The following is a 23,058-nucleotide window of genomic DNA, read 5'->3' on the forward strand; positions in this document are numbered from 1 at the left end:
ACTAATTAACTATTGTGGCCTTTCATGGCTTCCTGTTTTACTGGTAATGACATAACACGCATGTAAAATCCTGTTGTCAGCCATTACCATGGGAAAAGGCAAAGAGCTCACAAATGAAGTGACAATTGGTTGTTGACCTTCATAAAAATCAGCCAATGAGTACAAAGAAAATAGCAATAAAAAAAGATATACCATTTATCACTATTAGGGCAATAATTAAGATCAGTGGTAAACTTGCCTGATAGGACGCATATCTTGTCCCCACGCAGTGAGGAAGATGGTTCAGGACGCAAAGAAATATCAAAAGGGACAAAGTTGGAGAATTACAGAACTTGGTCACATCTTTGGGTCGCCAAGTCTCCAAATCTACAATTAGACGTTACCTCCATGCCAATAGGCTCTTTGGAAGGGTTGCCATAAAAAGTGACTTTATTGAGAGCCACCAACAAATGTAAAAGTTTGCTAAACGCCAATGGCACTTGGATTAGAACCAGTACTATGGTCAGATGACCCTTTGGCCACGCACACCAGTGGTGGGTTTGGCGTTGAAACATTTACATTTACATTTAAGTCATTTAGCAGACGCTCTTATCCAGAGCCATATCCAGAGCCATATGCAGAAAATAACCTCATACCTTCTGTAAAAATGGTGGTGAATCTTTGATGTTATGGGGCTGTTTTGCTGCCACTGGTTCTGGGGCCCTTGTTAAGGTCAACGGCATCTACCAAGTACAAGGACATTTTAGCCAAAAATCTGGTTGCTTCTGCCAGGAAGCTGAAACGTGGATCTTCCAGCAAGACAATACAAGCATACATCAAAATCCACAAAGAAATAGTTAATTGAACACAAAATCATAATTTTGCAATAGCCATCTCAGTCTCCAAACTTGAATCCCATTGAAAACCTGTGGTTTATATTGAAGAGGGCAGTCCATAAGTGCAGGTGAAGGATATCAAGGATCTGGAAGGATTCTGTATGGAGGAATGGTCTAAGATCTCTCCCAATGTGTTCTCCAACTCATAAAACACTTGAGAGAAAGGCTCGGTGCCGTTATCCTGGCAAGGAGAGGGTGCCGAGAGTATTGAAAACAGGGGTGCCAATCATTTATACGCCTCTTTTTGGAGTAATTGTATTAGTATAAAATATACATTTCCAAAAAATGTTGAACATAAAATATGTATTATTTATTTCATACTGTCTTTTTTGCTCATCTTTATCAAGGGTGCCAATAATGTTGGACCTGGCTGTACAGTGGGGGGGAAAAGTATTTGATCCCCTGCTGATTTTGTACGTTTGCCCACTGACAAAGAAAGGATCAGTCTATAATTTTAATGGTAGGTTTATTTGAACAGTGAGAGACAGAATAACAACAAAAATATCCAGGAAAACGCATGTCAAAAATGTTAGAAATTGATTTGCATTTTAATGAGGGAAATAAGTATTTGACCCCCTCTCAATCAGAAAGATTTCTGGCTCCCAGGTGTCTTTTGTACAGGTAACGACCTGAGATTAGGAGCACACTCTTAAAGGGAGTGCTCCTAATCTCAGTTTGTTACCTGTATAAAAGACACCTGTCCACAGAAGCAATCAATCGATCAGATTCCAAACTCTCCACCATGGCCAAGACCAAAGAGCTCTCCAAGGATGTCAGGGACAAGATTGTAGACCTACACAAGGCTGGAATGGGCTACAAGGCCATCGCCAAGCAGCTTGGTGAGAAGGTGACAACATTTGGTGGTATTATTCGCAAATGGAAGAAACACAAAAGAACTGTCAATATCCCTCGGCCTGGGGCTCCATGCAAGATCTCACCTCGTGGGGTTGCAATGATCATGAGAATGGTGAGGAATCATCCCAGAACTACACGGGAGGATCTTGTCAATGATCTCAAGGCAGCTGGGACCATAGTCACCAAGAAAACATTTGGTAACACACTACGCCGTGAAGGACTGAAATACTGCAGCGCCCGCAAGGTCCCCCTGCTCAAGAATACATATACATGCCCGTCTAAAGTTTGCCAATGAACATCTGAATGATTCAGAGGACAACTGGTGAAAGTGTTGTGGTCAGATGAGACCAAAATGGAGCTCTTTGGCATCAACTCAACTCGCCGTGTTTGGAGGAGGAGGAATGCTGCCTAGGACCCCAAGAACACCATCCCCACCGTCAAACATGGAGGTGGAAACATTATGCTTTGGGGGTGTTTTTCTGCTAAGGGGACAGGACAACTTCACCGCATCATTTGACAGGGCCATGTACTGTCAAATCTTGGGTGAGAACCTCCTTCCCTCAGCCAGGGCATTGAAAATGGGTCGTGGATGGGTATTCCAGCATGACAATGACCCAAAAAACACGGCCAAGGCAACAATGGAGTAGCTCAAGAAGAAGCACATTAAGGTTCTGGAGTGGCCTAGCCAGTCTCCAGACCTTAATCCCATAGAAAATCTGTGGAGGGAGCTGAAGGTTCGAGTTGCCAAACGTCAGCCTCGAAACCTTAATGACTTGGAGAAGATATGCAAAGAGGAGTGGGACAAAATCCCTCCTGAGATGTGTGCAACCCTGGTGGCCAACTACAAGAAACGTCTGACCTCTGATTGCCAACAAGGGTTTTGCCACCAAGTACTAAGTCATGTTTTGCAGAGGGGTCAAATACTTATTTCCCTTATTAAAATGCAAATCATTTTATAAAATTTTTGACATGTGTTTTTCTGGATTTTATTGTTGTTATTCTGTCTCTCACTGTTCAAATAAACCTACCATTAAAATTATAGACTGATCATTTCTTTGTAAGTGGGCAAACGTACAAAATCAGCAGGGGATCAAATACGTTTTCCCCCACTGTACATGGCTCATTTCGATTCTTGCATTGGAATTTACATTTATTCCCTGAAATGAGTGCAGTAACGGAGTGGTCAGAGCCTGAACTCAAACACCTGAGTAACTGTACTGACTGTACAACTCATCTAGACCACTGATTTCATTAAAGAATCATTCTCCGCCTCAAACTTTACTGACACTGCACTATAGACCGGGCCTCTCCCTGCCTTTTACTCTGTGGCACCTGGACTGCTTTATAGACACAGTTGGACAAAATTACAAAAACATACAGCCTGGGATTTTACTTTGTGCAATTTTTTTAAAGCATAGCTGATTGATCTGATGTGATATTCACATGCTGTGGTGTGACTAGGGCTGTGGCGGTCATGAAATGGTCAGCTGGTTATTGTCATTACAGTTATTTAACATAAACATGTTTAGCATCTCCAGGCCCCCTACTCACACAAGCAGCATACAAGCCTCTGATGCTCACCTTTGGAACATCTACATTTAAAAAAGTATAGTAAATCAATTGAATATACACCATCACAATAAATTCATTATTTATTTTAGGCAGGTCTAAAGAAACTTGAAGAAAATGTATTTCAGAAGAACAGAATATGAGTTGGCCTACTGTATGTAATCTGACTATGCTCCATGATATAGGCTGTAGGCTTGTTCATTTAGCTGACTAGATACTGTATGTAATCTGGCTATGCTACATGATATAGGCTGTAGGCTTGTTCATTTAGCTGACTAGATACTGTATGTAATCTGGCTATGCTCCATGATATAGGCTGTAGGCTTGTTCATTTAGCTGACTAGATACTGTATGTAATCTGGCTATTCTCCATGATATAGGCTGTAGGCTTGTTCATTTAGCTGACTAGATACTGTATGTAATCTGGCTATTCTCCATGATATAGGCTGTAGGCTTGTTCATTTAGCTGACTAGATACTGTATGTAATCTGGCTCTGCTCCATGATATAGGCTGTAGGCTTGTTCATTTAGCTGACTAGATACTGTATGTAATCTGGCTCTGCTCCATGATATAGGCTGTAGGCTTGTTCATTTAGCTGACTAGATACTGTATGTAATCTGGCTCTGCTCCATGATATAGGCTGTAGGCTTGTTCATTTAGCTGACTAGATACTGTATGTAATCTGGCTCTGCTCCATGATATAGGCTGTAGGCTTGTTCATTTAGCTGACTAGATACTGTATGTAATCTGGCTCTGCTCCATGATATAGGCTGTAGGCTTGTTCATTTAGCTGACTAGATACTGTATGTAATCTGGCTCTGCTCCATGATATAGGCTGTAGGCTTGTTCATTTAGCTGACTAGATACTGTATGTAATCTGGCTATGCTCCATGATATAGGCTGTAGGCTTGTTCATTTAGCTGACTAGATACTGTATGTAATCTGGCTCTGCTCCATGATATAGGCTGTAGGCTTGTTCATTTAGCTGACTAGATACTGTATGTAATCTGGCTATGCTCCATGATATAGGCTGTAGGCTTGTTCATTTAGCTGACTAGATACTGTATGTAATCTGGCTCTGCTCCATGATATAGGCTGTAGGCTTGTTCATTTAGCTGACTAGATACTGTATGTAATCTGGCTCTGCTCCATGATATAGGCTGTAGGCTTGTTCATTTAGCTGACTAGATACTGTATGTAATCTGGCTATTCTCCATGATATAGGCTGTAGGCTTGTTCATTTAGCTGACAAGATACTGTATGTAATCTGGCTCTGCTCCATGATATAGGCTGTAGGCTTGTTCATTTAGCTGACTAGATACTGTATGTAATCTGGCTATTCTCCATGATATAGGCTGTAGGCTTGTTCATTTAGCTGACTAGATACTGTATGTAATCTGGCTCTGCTCCATGATATAGGCTGTAGGCTTGTTCATTTAGCTGACTAGATACTGTATGTAATCTGGCTATGCTCCATGATATAGGCTGTAGGCTTGTTCATTTAGCTGACTAGATACTGTATGTAATCTGGCTCTGCTCCATGATATAGGCTGTAGGCTTGTTCATTTAGCTGACTAGATACTGTATGTAATCTGGCTCTGCTCCATGATATAGGCTGTAGCCTTATTCATTTAGCTGACTAGATACTGTATGTAATCTGGCTATGCTCCATGATATAGGCTGTAGCCTTGTTCATTTAGCTGACTAGATACTGTATGTATTCTGGCTCTGCTCCATGATATAGGCTGTTGGCTTGTTCATTTAGCTGACTAGATACTGTATGTAATCTGGCTATGCTCCATAATATAGGCTGTAGGCTTGTTCATTTAGCTGACTAGATACTGTATGTAATCTGGCTCTGCTCCATGATATAGGCTGTAGGCTTGTTCATTTAGCTGACTAGATACTGTATGTAATCTGGCTATTCTCCATGATATAGGCTGTAGTCTTGTTCATTTAGCTGACTAGATACTGTATGTAATCTGGCTCTGCTCCATGATATAGGCTGTAGGCTTGTTCATTTAGCTGACTAGATACTGTATGTAATCTGGCTCTGCTCCATGATATAGGCTGTAGATTTGTTCATTTAGCTGACTAGATACTGTATGTAATCTGGCTATGCTCCATGATATAGGCTGTAGGCTTGTTCATTTAGCTGACTAGATACTGTATGTAATCTGGCTCTGCTCCATGATATAGGCTGTAGGCTTGTTCATTTAGCTGACTAGATACTGTATGTAATCTGGCTCTGCTCCATGATATAGGCTGTAGGCTTGTTCATTTAGCTGACTAGATACTGTATGTAATCTGGCTATGCTCCATGATATAGGCTGTAGGCTTGTTCATTTAGCTGACTAGATACTGTATGTAATCTGGCTATGCTCCATGATATAGGCTGTAGGCTTGTTCATTTAGCTGACTAGATACTGTATGTAATCTGGCTATGCTCCATGATATAGGCTGTAGGCTTGTTCATTTAGCTGACTAGATACTGTATGTAATCTGGCTATGCTCCATGATATAGGCTCTAGGCTTGTTCATTTAGCTGACTAGATACTGTATGTAATCTGGCTATTCTCCATGATATAGGCTGTAGGCTTGTTCATTTAGCTGACTAGATACTGTATGTAATCTGGCTATGCTCCATGATATAGGCTGTAGGCTTGTTCATTTAGCTGACTAGATACGGTATGTAATCTGGCTATGCTCCATGATATAGGCTGTAGGCTTGTTCATTTAGCTGACTAGATACTGTATGTAATCTGTCTGTGCTCCATGATATAGGCTGTAGGCTTGTTCATTTAGCTGACTAGATACTGTATGTAATCTGGCTCTGCTCCATGATATAGGCTGTAGGCTTGTTCATTTAGCTGACTAGATACTGCATGTAATCTGGCTATGCTCCATGATATAGGCTGTAGGCTTGTTCATTTAGCTGACTAGATACTGTATGTAATCTGGCTATGCTCCATGATATAGGCTGTAGGCTTGTTCATTTAGCTGACTAGATACTGTATGTAATCTGGCTATGCTCCATGATATAGGCTGTAGGCTTGTTCATTTAGCTGACTAGATACTGTATGTAATCTGGCTCTGCTCCATGATATAGGCTGTAGGCTTGTTCATTTAGCTGACTAGATACTGTATGTAATCTGGCTATGCTCCATGATATAGGCTGTAGGCTTGTTCATTTAGCTGACTAGATACTGTATGTAATCTGGCTATGCTCCATGATATAGGCTGTAGGCTTGTTCATTTAGCTGACTAGATACTGTATGTAATCTGGCTCTGCTCCATGATATAGGCTGTAGGCTTGTTCATTTAGCTGACTAGATACTGTATGTAATCTGGCTCTGCTCCATGATATAGGCTGTAGGCTTGTTCATTTAGCTGACTAGATACTGTATGTAATCTGGCTATGCTCCATGATATAGGCTGTAGGCTTGTTCATTTAGCTGACTAGATACTGTATGTAATCTGGCTATGCTCCATGATATAGGCTGTAGGCTTGTTCATTTAGCTGACTAGATACTGTATGTAATCTGGCTATTCTCCATGATATAGGCTGTAGGCTTGTTCATTTAGCTGACTAGATACTGTATGTAATCTGGCTATGCTCCATGATATAGGCTGTAGGCTTGTTCATTTAGCTGACTAGATACTGTATGTAATCTGGCTATGCTCCATGATATAGGCTGTAGGCTTGTTCATTTAGCTGACTAGATACTGTATGTAATCTGGCTCTGCTCCATGATATAGGCTGTAGGCTTGTTCATTTAGCTGACTAGATACTGTATGTAATCTGGCTATGCTCCATGATATAGGCTGTAGGCTTGTTCATTTAGCTGACTAGATACTGTATGTAATCTGGCTATGCTCCATGATATAGGCTGTAGGCTTGTTCATTTAGCTGACTAGATACTGTATGTAATCTGGCTATTCTCCATGATATAGGCTGTAGGCTTGTTCATTTAGCTGACTAGATACTGTATGTAATCTGGCTATGCTCCATGATATAGGCTGTAGGCTTGTTCATTTAGCTGACTAGATACTGTATGTAATCTGGCTATGCTCCATGATATAGGCTGTAGGCTTGTTCATTTAGCTGACTAGATACTGTATGTAATCTGGCTCTGCTCCATGATATAGGCTGTAGGCTTGTTCATTTAGCTGACTAGATACTGTATGTAATCTGGCTATGCTCCATGATATAGGCTGTAGGCTTGTTCATTTAGCTGACTAGATACTGTATGTAATCTGGCTATTCTCCATGATATAGGCTGTAGACTTGTTCATTTAGCTGACTAGATACTGTATGTAATCTGGCTATGCTCCATGATATAGGCTGTAGGCTTGTTCATTTAGCTGACTAGATACTGTATGTAATCTGGCTCTGCTCCATGATATAGGCTGTAGGCTTGTTCATTTAGCTGACTAGATACTGTATGTAATCTGGCTATGCTCCATGATATAGGCTGTAGGCTTGTTCATTTAGCTGACTAGATACTGTATGTAATCTGGCTATGCTCCATGATATAGGCTGTAGGCTTGTTCATTTAGCTGACTAGATACTGTATGTAATCTGACTATTCTCCATGATATAGGCTGTAGGCTTGTTCATTTAGCTGACTAGATACTGTATGTAATCTGGCTCTGCTCCATGATATAGGCTGTAGGCTTGTTCATTTAGCTGACAAGATATGCTTATAAGTCCCGTGACATTATTTTACATGATTTTATAGTAAGAAGAATATATTGGAACTTAGCTGAATAATTTCCCATTCCGGAACAAGAGAGCGCGCGCATATGAAGTGGCTATGTTAAACATAAAAGTGATCATTTGATTTCGAGTTATTGGGCAACTTTAGTTGTTAATGAAACAAACCTTAGAATGCATTAGAAATGAAAACTTACATGGGCTGCATGATGCGACTACAGGCTATTGATGATTTGAGAAAGTTGCAAAAAAAAGCTTGCACTACCATATTTACTGTACATGTGCAGTGATACTGGAGTGATGGAGGTAGATATATATAGGGGTAAGGGGACTAGGCAGCAGGATATAAGATAAACAGAGTAGCAGCAGCTTGTATGTGAGTGGGTGTGCAGGTATGTAGAGTCAGTATAAATGTATGTGCATTATTATGTGTGAGTGAGCAGATGGAGTGAGTGTGTGTGTGTGAGTGTGTAGGGCCCTGTGAGTGTGCATAGAGACAGTGCAAATACTGGAATAAAAAGGTCAATAAAAGGTACAAGAATGCATAAGAGGAGATTACTGTGACTCGACAGTCATCTAGAATTTCACAGTAACACTGTCACCCCAACAGCCCTAGGTGTGACTTGACTGGTTCAGACTGGAGAGGCGGCCTTCCTACAGAGTCACAGCTGGACCACGTGCTAGAACACTCTGCTTTCCTGGGATTGGATGGCCTGTCTTTCCACACTGTGAGGGTCATCCAGCGACTTTTTTTTCTCTCCAGCCACTCTCCTCTAAGTCTCTCATTCAGTGCCTCTACTCTGTTTCTCCTTCCGCCAGTCCATCTACGCCCTTTCCTCAACTCTCATCTTGCCAATATTACAATCTCTCTCCGTCCTCTCTACCCAGTCTACACAAATGGAGCTGGCGGAGGTCCATCTGTGTCGTTCTCTACGTAGTTCAACATACATTTGTGCGGCTGAATTTTTGGAACACAATGCAAACGGACCTACATCGGCTCTGTTTGCGTAGACTGTGTAGAGCACTTCATTCAACTTCTCTCAATGTCTTCTTCCCTCACTGTGTAGTGTGTGGACTAGGGCCCTTCTCCCAGCCCCACAGTCTACTCTGCTCTGTCCTCTCTGGCAGGCTAGACTGACTAATGTGGAAGGTATGTGCTGAGCATACAACTTCTGCATTTGGATCGGGAATTCTAATTCACACTAGAAACACCCGACTTCCCCAATCACTCACACCAAATCCAGCTACCCATTGCTTTCTAATCCCCTTTCTCTCGTTCTCATCATTTACGCATTCTGAGCACCAAGTAGTGCGGATGGAGGGCAGTTAAATCTGGTCTGGGGAATAGTCTGACTTATCTTAGATCAAACAAATAGACCAGACAACACATTTTGATTATACATCTGGGAGCTATAGATATTTGTAGACCCATGATATAAAAAGGTTAAGAAACTATTTAAGGTACTCTTCTCCATTCCATTTAACCTAATTGTATCAAATCCTTAAAATGTAGTGCTTAAGGTCATTGGTTGCGAAATTTGTTGCAATACTTCACTAAACAAACTCATCTAAGTGTGTTTGTCCACCTATTCTACTCTGTTTATTGAAATGCCTTCAGATTCCATAACGTAACTGCCCTGGGAGCACTATTCCCTCTGCTGTCATCAGTACATTTCTCCGTGAGTGGAACCAGTTGGAGAACTCATGACAATGCCTTTTCCCAACCAATGTGGATGAGAATCCTGAATCCCTGGAGACTGCTTCATCGTTTCCTTCACAGGCCTCTTTCAACCACTAGAAACTCCAGGGCAGTCAGGTCAAAGAACATGGGAACATATTTTATTGAGTCAAATCTTTTTCCCAACATTTTTCCAGTACTATCCTATTTAACACGGATAGAAAAACTTTCTTACCGATGGCACTAACATTCAAATATAATTTTATTGGCCGCACACATATTTTGCAAATGTTATCACAGTTGCAGCGAAATGCTTATTTTTCTAGCTTCAACAGTGCAGTAATACCTAACAATACACACAAATGAAGAAATATCAGAACAAGCAATGTCAGAGACCAGAATATAAATATGTACACTGACTGTACAAAACATTAAGAACACTGTCCTAATATTGAGTTGCACCACTATTTGCCCTCAGAACAGCCTAAATTTGTCAGGGCATGGACTCTGCAAGGTGTCGAAAGCGCTCCACAGGGATGCTGGCCTATGTTGACGCCAATGCTTCTCACAGTTGTGTCAAGTTGGCAGCATGTTCTTTGGGTGGTGGACCATTCTTGATACACACGGGAAACTGTCGAGCGGGAAACACCCAGCAGCATTGCAGCTCTTGACACATCCAAACCAAACCAATGCGCCTGGCACCTACTACCATACCCCGTTCAAAGGCACTTATTTTGTCTTGCCCGTTCACCCTCTGAATGGCACACATACACAATCCATGTCTCAATTGTCTCAAGGCTTAAAAATCATTATTTAAACTGTCTCTCCTTCATCTACACTGACTGAAGTGGATTTAACAAGTGACATCAATAAGGGATCATAGCTTTCACCTGGTCAGTCTATGTCATGGAAAGAGCAGGTGACCTTAATGTTTTGTACACTCAGTGGACATGGACATACATTTCTAATGAAAATAAACTTGTCTTGAGGGCTACTGTGTGCATGGCTGTCGTTACTGTACAGCTGGAAATGTTTTAGACAGTATGACATGAAATCTGTCTCCACACACACAGCCTTTCAATACAAAATCCTATTGGTAGGAATGTTCACACCTTGCAGCCGATTGAAAACAGAATGGAAATGCTGAGAAACTCAAGGCTTATTGAAGCCTGTATCCGGTTTTGTCCACTCAATGTCTATATGTATATAATGGTGTGAATACACAGTAAGGACAGTATATGAATAGAAAAGGCGTGTACAGCAGTAGTTAGTGCTGTGAAAAAGTTTGCACCTCCTTTCTAATTTTCTCTACTTTTGCATATTTTTTTTACAGAATGTAATTACATCTTCAACCAAAACCTAATATTAGATAAAGGGAACAAATAATACAACAATGACATCCTTATTTCACAAAGTCATGTAACACTCAACACCTGTGTGAAAAAGTAATTGCCCCCTTACAGTCAATAACATGTTGTACCACCTTTAGCTGCAATGTACTCCAACCAAACACTTCCTGTACTTATTGATCAGATTCTCATGTCGCTGTGGAGGAATTTTGGCCCACTCTTCCATGCACAACTCAGCGACATTTGTGGGTTTTCAAGCATGAACTGCTCGTTTCAAGTCCTGCCACAACATCTCAATTGGGATTAGGTCTGGACTTTGACTAGGCCATTCCAAAACTTCAAATTTGTTGCTTTTTGGCCAAATGGGATGTCAGAGACTGATCAGTGTACTCGGTGGAGGCTGGCTAGTGGTGACTATTTAACAGTCTGACGGCCTGGCGAAATAAGCTGTTTTCAGTCTCTTGGTCCCAGCTTTGAAGAACCTGTACAGTCTCTGCCTTCTAGATGGTAGCGGGGTGAACAGGCCGAGGTTCGGGTGGCTGTGACACCGGGTGTTGTAGATGACCTGGAGGCCAGACAGTGTGCCTCCGTTGATGGGTTGGGCAGACCGCACCAACCTCTGGAGAGCCCTGCGGTTACAGCTCGTGCAATTGCCGTACCAGGCGGTGGTACAGCCCGACAGGATGCTCTCAATGGTACATCTGTAGACGTTTGTGAGGTTCTTAGGGACCAAGCCCAATTTCTTCATCCTCCTGAGGTTGAAGAGGAGCTGTTGCGCTTTCTTCACCACACTGTCTGTGTGAAAGGACCATTTCAGGTTGTCAGTGATGTGTCACCACACTGTCTGTGTGAAAGGACCATTTCAGGTTGTCAGTGATGTGTCACCACACTGTCTGTGTGAAAGGACCATTTCAGGTTGTCAGTGATGTGTCACCACACTGTCTGTGTGAAAGGACCATTTCAGGTTGTTAGTGATGTCACCACACTGTCTGTGTGAAAGGACCATTTCAGGTTGTTAGTGATGTGTCACCACACTGTCTGTGTGAAAGGACCATTTCAGGTTGTTAGTGATGTGTCACCACACTGTCTGTGTGAAAGGACCATTTCAGGTTGTTAGTGATGTGTCACCACACTGTCTGTGTGAAAGGACCATTTCAGGTTGTTAGTGATGTCACCACACTGTCTGTGTGAAAGGACCATTTCAGGTTGTTAGTGATGTGTCACCACACTGTCTGTGTGAAAGGACCATTTCAGGTTGTTAGTGATGTGTCACCACACTGTCTGTGTGAAAGGACCATTTCAGGTTGTTAGTGATGTGTCACCACACTGTCTGTGTGAAAGGACCATTTCAGGTTGTTAGTGATGTCACCACACTGTCTGTGTGAAAGGACCATTTCAGGTTGTTAGTGATGTGTCACCACACTGTCTGTGTGAAAGGACCATTTCAGGTTGTTAGTGATGTGTCACCACACTGTCTGTGTGAAAGGACCATTTCAGGTTGTTAGTGATGTGTCACCACACTGTCTGTGTGAAAGGACCATTTCAGGTTGTCAGTGATGTGTCACCACACTGTCTGTGTGAAAGGACCATTTCAGGTTGTTAGTGATGTGTCACCACACTGTCTGTGTGAAAGGACCATTTCAGGTTGTTAGTGATGTCACCACACTGTCTGTGTGAAAGGACCATTTCAGGTTGTTAGTGATGTGTCACCACACTGTCTGTGTGAAAGGACCATTTCAGGTTGTTAGTGATGTCACCACACTGTCTGTGTGAAAGGACCATTTCAGGTTGTTAGTGATGTGTCACCACACTGTCTGTGTGAAAGGACCATTTCAGGTTGTTAGTGATGTGTCACCACACTGTCTGTGTGAAAGGACCATTTCAGGTTGTTAGTGATGTGTCACCACACTGTCTGTGTGAAAGGACCATTTCAGGTTGTTAGTGATGTGTCACCACACTGTCTGTGTGAAAGGACCATTTCAGGTTGTTAGTGAGTGTCACCACACTGTCTGTGTGAAAGGACCATTTCAGGTTGTTAGTGATGTGTCACCACACTGTCTGTGTGAAAGGACCATTTCAGGTTGTTAGTGATGTGTCACCACACTGTCTGTGTGAAAGGACCATTTCAGGTTGTTAGTGATGTGTCACCACACTGTCTGTGTGAAAGGACCATTTCAGGTTGTTAGTGATGTGTCACCACACTGTCTGTGTGAAAGGACCATTTCAGGTTGTTAGTGATGTGCACACTGAGGAACTTGAAACTTTTCAACCTCACCACTGCGGCCCTGTCGATGTGGATGGGGGGGGGGGTACAAAGCTATACATATGGACTGAAGCACAGAGTACAGCTGAAAATGTAGACTATGTTATTCTGCTCTGCTGGTCTCTCTGTAGTGATACCTATGAAAACTTCAGACAGGGAGAGGTTAACCCCAGCCAACACCCACTGTCTATTTGTGCTGAGTGTAGGTTTACAGACAGAAGAGAGGGAGGGAGAGAGAGGGTTTGAGAGGGGTGGGAGTGAGGAGCCTATATTGAATGTCAAACTCAAGCCTAAACTAGGGCAGATATTTGAGTATCCCAAAAAATTGGTAACTGCAGATTACTTACTAGCCGCTGAGGCCATCTTCCTAAACATGAGAGAAAGCTCTCTGAAGCACCTTATTGTCTGAGGAACATCTAATTCCACAGTGAAATACTAGCATGGGTTGTAAAGCAGGGGGCTTGTGAGGACTCCAACTAGTGACTTTGAAACTGCCTCTTTGTCATGGGGCAATTCCACAATAATGGAATTATGCTGAGCCAAACAAAAAACATTGATTTCAAAGTTTAAAAAACCATATATGCGACCACGTTTTTCAAAAACAGTATTTGTTCCGAATTAAAGGGATACTTCAGGATTTAGGCAATGAAGTTCTTTATATACTTCCCCAGAGATTAACTTATGTATACCATGTGTCTGCATGCAGTTTGAATAAAGTTGCTAAGTAGCGTTAGCGCAATGGCTAGAAGTCTATGGTAGCTGCTAGTAGATAGCGCAATGACTGGAAGTCTATGGTAACACTAGTTAGAGGTAGTTTTGCGAGCTAATGCTAACTTCCTTCATACTGGATGCAAAGACATAAAAATGGTGTCCATGAATTCAGCTGACTCTGGAGAAGTAGATAAAGGGCTTAATTTCCAAAATCCCGAAGTATCCCTTTTAGATTCAAAGATGTCTGCAGAAAGAATGGGATGTCAGCTATGACTTTTAAATAATCTATTTTGGTTACTGAACTACAGTAACCAATTCAATCATGGATCCCTGATCTGTACTACACAGAAATGCATAATTATGGATATGAATGTCATTCTCTTCATGGTGATGTGTCCTAAACAGGTACATAAAGGTAGAAATATGCAACATAATCCTTTGCATATATGACTATTATTGTAAAGAGCTCCGCCCACAAACAAGCCCAAATTTGGTTGTTTCGGACCAAATCTCAACCAATCATAGACATCTTTGTTTCACATTGTTTGAACAGCACAGTACATCACAGTAAAGTAGAGGTCAGTACAGTTCAGTAGAGTTCATTCTTCTGTACTAAACTCTAGTGTGCTCTACAGTACTATAGTCGACTGTACTGTGATGACCAAACTTGTGAAATAGACGTCTATGATTGGTTCACGTCCACGTTTGGGCCAAATCAAGGCCGTTCCGGATCGGACCAAAAAACAACGTCTGTGGATGTTGAAATCAAATCAACTACTTTTCAACGTCCATGGATGTCCGGTGTAGGTCAGTGCTCAGTTGGTAGGAATGCTGGTTACAGTACATGGAAAGAGAGGGGGCTCATGCTGGGTAGCTGTCAGTAAGAGAGGAGAGGTAACATTAACTGGAGAGAGAGAGAAGAGAGAGGAGAGGTAACGTTAACTGGAGAGAGAGAGAGAACAGAGAGAAGAGAGAGGAGCGGTAACATTAACTGGAGAGAGAGAGAGAGAGAGAGAGAGAGAGAGAGAAGAGAGAGGAGAGGTAACGTTAACTGGAGAGAGAGAGAAGAGAGAGGAGAGGTAACATTAACTGGAGAGAGAGAGAAGAGAGAGGAGAGGTAACGTTAACTGGAGAGAGAGAGAGAGAGAGAAGAGGTAACATTAACTGGAGAGAGAGAGAGAGAGAGAGAGAGAGAGAGAGAAGAGAGAGGAGAGGTAACATTAACTGGAGAGAGAGAGAGAAAGAAAGAGGAGAGGTAACATTAACTGGAGAGAGAGAGAAGAGAGAGGAGAGAGAAGCGAGAGGAGAATGAGAGAAGTTGAGAGACGAGAGAGAAGTTGAGAGACGAGAGAGAAGTTGAGAGACGAGAGAGAAGAGAGGCAAAGAGAGAGAGAGCGGATGGGGTTGTCCAGACAGTTTTTGACCACGAAACGACAGAAAGAGAAAGACAACCGTTATAAACTGAACATACCAGTATACCAGTGGAAGGGATGACAGTAGCAGGAGACCTAACTGTGGATTGTGACTACTATCATTTCCCATTGTAGACAATTCAACTGCAGTAATTCCGTTACTGATTTTTCAGTCATTCTTACTGATTTGGTAACAGAATTGAGTTTGAGTCGCTTAATAACTCATAAACAAATATTGATCAGTAAAAACACTATAACAAATTGGTAGGTCTACCTTTACTTGTTACTTCTGTGAACTTTCATAATCCTCCCTAATCATGAGGGAGAGACTTTTGAAAATATCTTAAAGATATGTGGGTTTTTGGTAATGGAATTACAAGGCACAAGGCAATGTTTCATAAATTCACAGAAGGAAAATAAATTCTCCAAAACTAAATAGAAGTGTTGATATTAGTTGGCAGGGTTCTTTCTTCAACATGATTGTGTTTTGATGTATTTCTAATACCTTTGAAGACTTTTTCTGGAAGATGTTTTCTAAGACTCCTTTTCCATTTGTTTGACCAGAAATCAAAGCCATTACAATTGTTTTACATGGACAATGGTTGAAAAATGAATCTATGCCTTCATTTGCCAAAAATATAGACTCTTAGCTTTCATTTGACACCCAATTTGATATGCTCCTATGAACTTCCTATGCTGGGGCTCATGGCTCCTTTAAAAATGGAAATGACCCATGGTTAATAATCACACACCTCACCTGCCACACCAGCTTTTGATAGTTTGACATGGGCAAAGCACTGGGCAGGATAAGTATTTACCAGTTATATTACTCTGTGATTATATCTACAGAGCTTAGTGTAATGTCATTTAAATGTAATAGCCTACATCAGAGGTTAACTCTGGGGAATGTGGTTCTGACTTGTTGCATAACCATTGCAATACCATTAATTCACACTTCACAGTAACCTTCTAATAATTAAACTACAGACCACATCACTGCACCCTCCCTTTATATCAACTTCCCCATGGTAAAGATTCAGTTGTATTTTTACTTCTAGCAATTTATGTCCTTCAGGCAAGCCAGCAAAAACATTGTTCTCATACTATTGCAACGGGCATGGGCAGTGGAGCGCATTTCAATCCATTTATGAGGTGGAACAAAAGCCACACCATAACTAGTGTATCCTGTGCCTAAAAACACTATTTTTTGCAAAGATCAGGAGCATGGATTTGACTTATTTCTCCTTTCTTTGGAGGGTGCAAGAAGTGAGGCGGATCCTCTAAATTTGACCGTGAGAATTTAAGCCTCGTGGCATGGTGGGCTTTAGAGTTCATTAGGGGGGCCAGCCAGACTCTCTCCATGTAGCAGTCGGTGTGATGTACTCACTGCTGGAATCTCATGGTGGAATGGATCATATCCTGAAAGCCTGGGGATGCTGCTCTGAAGCAGGTCCCAACAGGCATGACCCATTCTGCTCTCCTCTTCTCTCACACCACACTGAACAACAACAACACGGGAATGTGCTGCTAAAGGCCAGACCATTATGCAATCAGTCTGCCAAGTGTAAGTGCAGTTATCATACACCCCCCTGTGTAACAACACCCCCACATTGGAGCCTTGACAGATGGAGAACCAAACTTTAAGCAGTGTTTCCCAACTCCCGTCTTCAAGTACCGCCAATAGTATATACACTGCTCAAAAAAATAAAGGGAACACTTAAACAACACAATGTAACTCCAAGTCAATCACACTTCTGTGAAATCAAACTGTCCACTTAGGAAGCAACACTGATTGACAATACATTTCACATGCTGTTGTGCAAATGGAAAAGACAACAGGTGGAAATTATAGGCAATTAGCAAGACACCCCCAATAAAGGAGTGGTTCTGCAGGTGGGGACCACAGACCACTTCTCAGTTCCTATGCTTCCTGGCTGATGTTTTGGTCACTTTTGAATGCTGGCGGTGCTTTCACTCTAGTGGTAGCATGAGACGGAGTCTACAACCCACACAAGTGGCTCAGGTAGTACAGCTCATCCAGGATGGCACATCAATGCGAGCTGTGGCAAGAAGGTTTGCTGTGTCTGTCAGCGTAGTGTCCAGAGCATGGAGGCGCTACCAGGAGACAGGCCAGTACATCAGGAGACGTGGAGGGCAACAACCCAGCAGCAGGACCGCTACCTCTGCCTTTGTGCAAGGAGGAGCAGCAGGAGCACTGCCAGAGCCCTGCAAAATGACCTCCAGCAGGCCACAAATGTGCATGTGTCTGCTCAAACGGTCAGAAACAGACTCCATGAGGGTGGTATGAGGGCCTGACGTCCACAGGTGGGGGTTGTGCTTACAGCCCAACACCGTGCAGGACGTTTGGCATTTGCCAGAGAACACCAAGATTGGCAAATTCGCCACTAGCGCCCTGTGCTCTTCACAGATGAAAGCAGGTTCACACTGAGCACGTGACAGACGTGACAAAGTCTGGAGATGCCGTGGAGAACGTTCTGCTGCCTGCAACATCCTTCAGCATGACCGGTTTGGCGGTGGGTCAGTCATGGTGTGGGGTGGCATTTCTTTGGGGGGCCGCACAGCCCTCCATGTGCTCGCCAGAGGTAGCCTGACTGCCATTAGGTACCGAGAAGAGATTCTCAGACCCCTTGTGAGACCATATGCTGGTGCGATTGGCCCTGGGTTCCTCCTAATGCAAGACAATGCTAGACCTCATGTGGCTGGAGTGTGTCAGCAGTTCCTGCAAGAGGAAGGCATTGATGCTATGGACTGGCCCGCCCGTTCCCCAGACCTGAATCCAATTGAGCACATCTGGGACATCATGTCTCGCTCCATCCACCAACGCCACGTTGCACCACAGACTGTCCAGGAATTGGCGGATGCTTTAGTCCAGGTCTGGGAGGAGATCCCTCAGGAGACCATCCGCCACCTCATCAGGAGCATGCCCAGGCGTTGTAGGGAGGTCATACAGGCACGTGGAGGCCACACACACTACTGAGCCTCATTTTGACTTGTTTTAAGGACATTACATCAAAGTTGGATCAGCCTGTAGTGTGGTTTTCCACTTTAATTTTGAGTGTGACTCCAAATCCAGACCTCCATGGGTTGATAAATTGGATTTCCATTGATTATTTTTGTGTGATTTTGTTGTCAGCACATTCAACTATGTAAAGAAAAAAGTATTTAATAAGATTATTTATTTCATTCAGATCTAGGATGTGTTGTTTAAGTGTTCCCTTTATTTTTTTGAGCAGTGTATATTTATTGTAGCCCTGGACGAAAAAACCTGAATCATTCCTTAAATGAGTTGAATCAGGTGTTTGTCCGGGGCTACAAAAACAAATGTGTGCCGTTGTGGGTACTTGAGGACCGGAGTTGGGAAACCCATCTCTAGGGAGTAGGGACTGATTGGCCTGCTTGACATGTATGGGGAATGTGCTACACAATAATAGAAAAGTCAGAGAGGATGATTGGACAACAATATACAGTACCAGTCAAAAGTTTGGACACACCTACTCATTCAAGGGTTTTTCTATATTTTTACTATTATTCTACATTGTAGAATAATAGTGAAGACATCAAAACTATGAAATAACACATGGAATTATGTAGTAACCCAAAAAAAGTGTTCAACAAATCAAAACATATTTAATATTTCAGATTCTTCAAATAACCACTCTTTGCCTTGATGACAGCTTTGCACACTCTTGGCATTCTCTCAACCAGCTTTAACTGTAATGCTTTTCCAACAGTCTTGAAGGACTTCCCACATATGCTGAGCATTTGTTGGCTGCTTTTCCTTCACTCTGCGGTCCAACTCATCCCAAACCATCTCAAGTCAGGCTCCCGAGTGGCGCAGTGGTCTAAGGCACTGCATCTCAGTGCTAGGGGCGTCACTACAGACACCCTGGTTTGAATCCAGGCTGTATCACAACCGGCCGTGATTGGGAGTCCCATAGGGCACCGCACAATTGGCCCATTGTCGTCCGGGTTTGGCCGGTGTAGGCCATCATTGTTAATAAGAATTTGCCTAGTTAAATATATATATTTTTTTTATTGGGTAGAGGTTGGGTGATTGTGGAAGCCAGGTCATTGATGCAGCACTCCATCACTCTCCTTCTTGGTCAAATAGCCCTTACACAGCCTGGAGGTGTGTTGGGTCATTGTCCTGTTGAAAAACAAATGATGGTCCCACTAAGCCCAAACCAGATGGCGTATCGCTGCAGAATGCTGTGGTAGACATGCTGGTTAAGTGTGCCTTGAATTCTAAATAAATCACAGACAGTGTCACCAGCAAAGCATCCCCATACCATCACACCTCCTCCTCCACGCTTCACGGTGGGAACCACACATACAGAGATCATCCGTTCACCTACTCTGCATCTCACAAAGACACGGCGGTTGGAACCAAAAATCTCACATTTGGACTGATCAGACCAAAGGACAGACTTTCACCAGTCTAATGTCCATTGCTTGTGTTTCTTGGCCCAAGCAAGTCTCTTCTTATTGGTGTCCTTTAGTAGTGGTTTCTTTGCAGCAATTCAACCACGAAGGCCTGATTCACGCAGTCTCCTCTTAACAGTTGATGTTGAGATGTGTCTGTTACTTGAACTGCGTGAATTTATTTGGGCTGCAATCTGAGGTGCAGTTAACTCTAATGAACTTGTCCACTGCAGCAGAGGTAACTCTGGTTCTTCCTTTCCTGTGGCGGTCTTCATGAGAGCCAGTTTCATCATAGCGCTTGATGGTTTTTGAGACTGCATTTGAAGTTCTTGAAATTTTCAAGATTAACTGACCTTCATGTCTTAAAGTAATGATGGACTGTCGTTTCTCTTTGTTATTTGAGCTGTTCTTGCCATAATATAGACTTGGTCTTTTACTAAATAGAGCCATCTTCTGTACCACTCCTACCTTGTCACAACACAACTGATTGGCTCAAACGCATTAAGGAAAAAAAATCCACAAATGAACTTAACAAGGCACACCTGTTAATTGAAATGCATTCCAGGTGACTACCTCATGAAGGTGGTTGAGAGAATGCCAAGAGTGTGCAAAGCTGTCACCAAGGCAAAGGGTGGCTACTTTGAAGTATCTCAAATGTAAAATATATAAAACAAATTTTTGGGTTAATACATGATTCCATGTGTGTTATTTCATAGTTTTGATTGATTCACTATCGTTCTACAATGTAGAAAATAGTAAAAATAAAGAAAAACACTTGAATAAGTAGGTGTGTCCAAACTTTTGACTGGTACTGTATGTATTGCTATAGCTTCACCTCAAACCACTGTCCACTTGTACATTTGCACTGCCCTATTATTTATATTCATTGATTCATTGACAGTCTGCACTTGAAATGCCCAGCCAGAGTTCATATTGAAGTTCAGTATTGAAGTAGCTGGTCTGTCATGCACATTTGCAAGCAATTTCCTTGAAAATGCATTGAATGTGGACAAGAGGCATATTCTTCAAAAGATTTTGGAAGGCCAAATAGAGGAAAATAGGGATAAGGGGGCACACATATGCATATTACATTTCCGTAAACAAATATTGAGTTTACTGAAACTCAGTACAAAAAGTAAAGGCCCATGATGCGAATGAGCTTTTCCTATTTTCCCATGGTGCAATTTAATATCGCATCATGTCATCTGGACAAATCTGCATGTTTGGAAGTGGTGATGGTCTGGATCAGACAGGCTGGCATTATAAACAAGCTACTCCCATCTTTATTCCCTACTACGGTGTTATAATCAGTATGAACTGGAGAAAGTGTTTACACAAAAACTTACATTTGACTCTTTCACAGTCCGCCAGCTTTATAAGAATTGTCTCTAGGGCGCACATATTTGAACTTTCTATTTTTTTATGAAGAGTAGGCCGACTCAACTATGTAATCAAAAGTGACTAAATCAGTTAAATCTACAGTCAAGACGTTGTCATTTGCCACATAAATTAACCACGAGGAGGAATATTATGTTGGTAACAATCTGGATACCTCATGTCCAATGGTTTTTCATCAGTCTATAATTAAAATCAATGTTACCGAGGCACGGACACGGTAGTCCCAATGACTGTATGTGAATAGATCCGTTTACGTAGCCTGCCTAGTATATAATCCTGTCTTTGTTCAAGCGCAGTGTGAAATTGATACACTGTAGCTACTGTACTTACCCACTACCACGCACAGCACGTCCACGAAGACATACAGCTTCTTCTTTCTAAAATCCTTCATTTTTCCTTCTGTTGATAGAGGCTGTAGTTGATTAAAAACTTGTTTCAAAACTTGCTTTACGAGTGCCGTATGCAAACTGCCAACCTGTATCGCGAATTTTTCCGGAAGACTACTTCCCTACCTGCCCACAAATGCTGTTACCTAGGTGGGCCTATGCAATTTTGAAATGCCAAAAATGTCTTCTGAACTCAGACTCTAATCATCTCAATCGGCCACAGTGTTAAAACTATTACGCCATTTGCCCGCATATTTTGGTTACGGACTGAAAAAGAAAACGTTTTTATATTAGTTGAGGCGTCTGACAAACCAACTCAACCCTCTCCGTTCACCACGCCACTGATCCCTCCTTCCCACTTCCTTACAGTATTTTATGCGGCGTTCCAAACAACTGGGAACTCGGAAATTGTTACTTAAATGTGCGAAGTTTGAAAGGTAAGAATTGACACTAGCCAGGTTTCCAGACAACCTTTTTATAGATATAAAGTACGTCGGATAAAAAATGTCACGATGGTAATAGCAAATCAGTAAACTTTCCAAATGTTAACAAAACAAAATATGCTAGAAAATGTATGATTTGTTTGCGTCGGTAAAATAAATGATTCGAGAAATGGTGGTGGAAACGACTTTATGCGCAAATATTGATAGCCTATAGGCCTAATAACCATCATATCGTAGTCAATTTGAGGTGACGCGATGACGTATGGTCTTCCCACTATGACTCGGGAAAGCATGCAGTTTAGAAGGCTGCAGCTGAAATAAATTATGAACTTTACAGGGTGGTGAAAGTGCACTGTGATGAGTTTGATGCTCCATTTCAATAAATATGGAGGATCTAATTCTGGTGACATGATCAATGCTTAATTGGCTCCAGTTTGAGAAATAAAAATGATCCCGCTCTTATCCATAATATCATAATGTAGGCTATACCAGCACTGTATCTGCGAGCTGTTGGTTAGAGCTCACTGCCAAGACCAGACTGGGCACATTTGCTATATAATGCAACAGTTTGAGACAAAACCATCGGTAGAGTTGAAAACGCATGGAAACCCATTTAAAATGGATCGGACACTTTTTTCCAATTTTCGCCTAAAATGCCATACCAAAATCTAACTGCCTGTAGCTCAAGACCTGAAGCAAGGATATGCATATTCTTGATACCATTTGAAAGGAAACACTTTGAAGTTTGTGGAAATGTGAAATTAATGTAGGAGAATATAACACATTAGCTCTGGTAAAAGATAATATAATGAAAAAAACCTGCGTTTTCTATTTAAATTTTTTTCATCTTTGAAATGCAAGAGAAAGGCCATTATTACACTTAGGACTCTAGGCGCAATTTCGATTCTGGCCACTAGATGGCAGCAGTGTGTGTACAAAGTTTTAGATTATTCCAATG

General features: G+C 42.1%; 1 protein-coding gene across 1 annotated transcript in view; it reads right to left on the bottom strand.

Moving 5' to 3' along the window:
• LOC106584410 (phospholipid phosphatase 2-like) overlaps positions 1-22,029 on the bottom strand; it is a 34,861-nt gene extending 12,832 nt beyond the window's left edge. The window contains exon 1 of the mRNA XM_014169705.2: positions 21,602-22,029. Within this exon, the coding sequence (XP_014025180.1) occupies positions 21,602-21,662 (61 nt within the window). The 5' untranslated portion in view covers positions 21,663-22,029. The remainder of the gene's footprint in view (positions 1-21,601) is intronic.
• Positions 22,030-23,058: the final 1,029 nt, after the last annotated feature.

This window comes from Salmo salar, chromosome ssa23, assembly GCF_905237065.1.
Source record: "Salmo salar chromosome ssa23, Ssal_v3.1, whole genome shotgun sequence".
NCBI classification, from domain to species: Eukaryota; Metazoa; Chordata; class Actinopteri; order Salmoniformes; family Salmonidae; genus Salmo; species Salmo salar.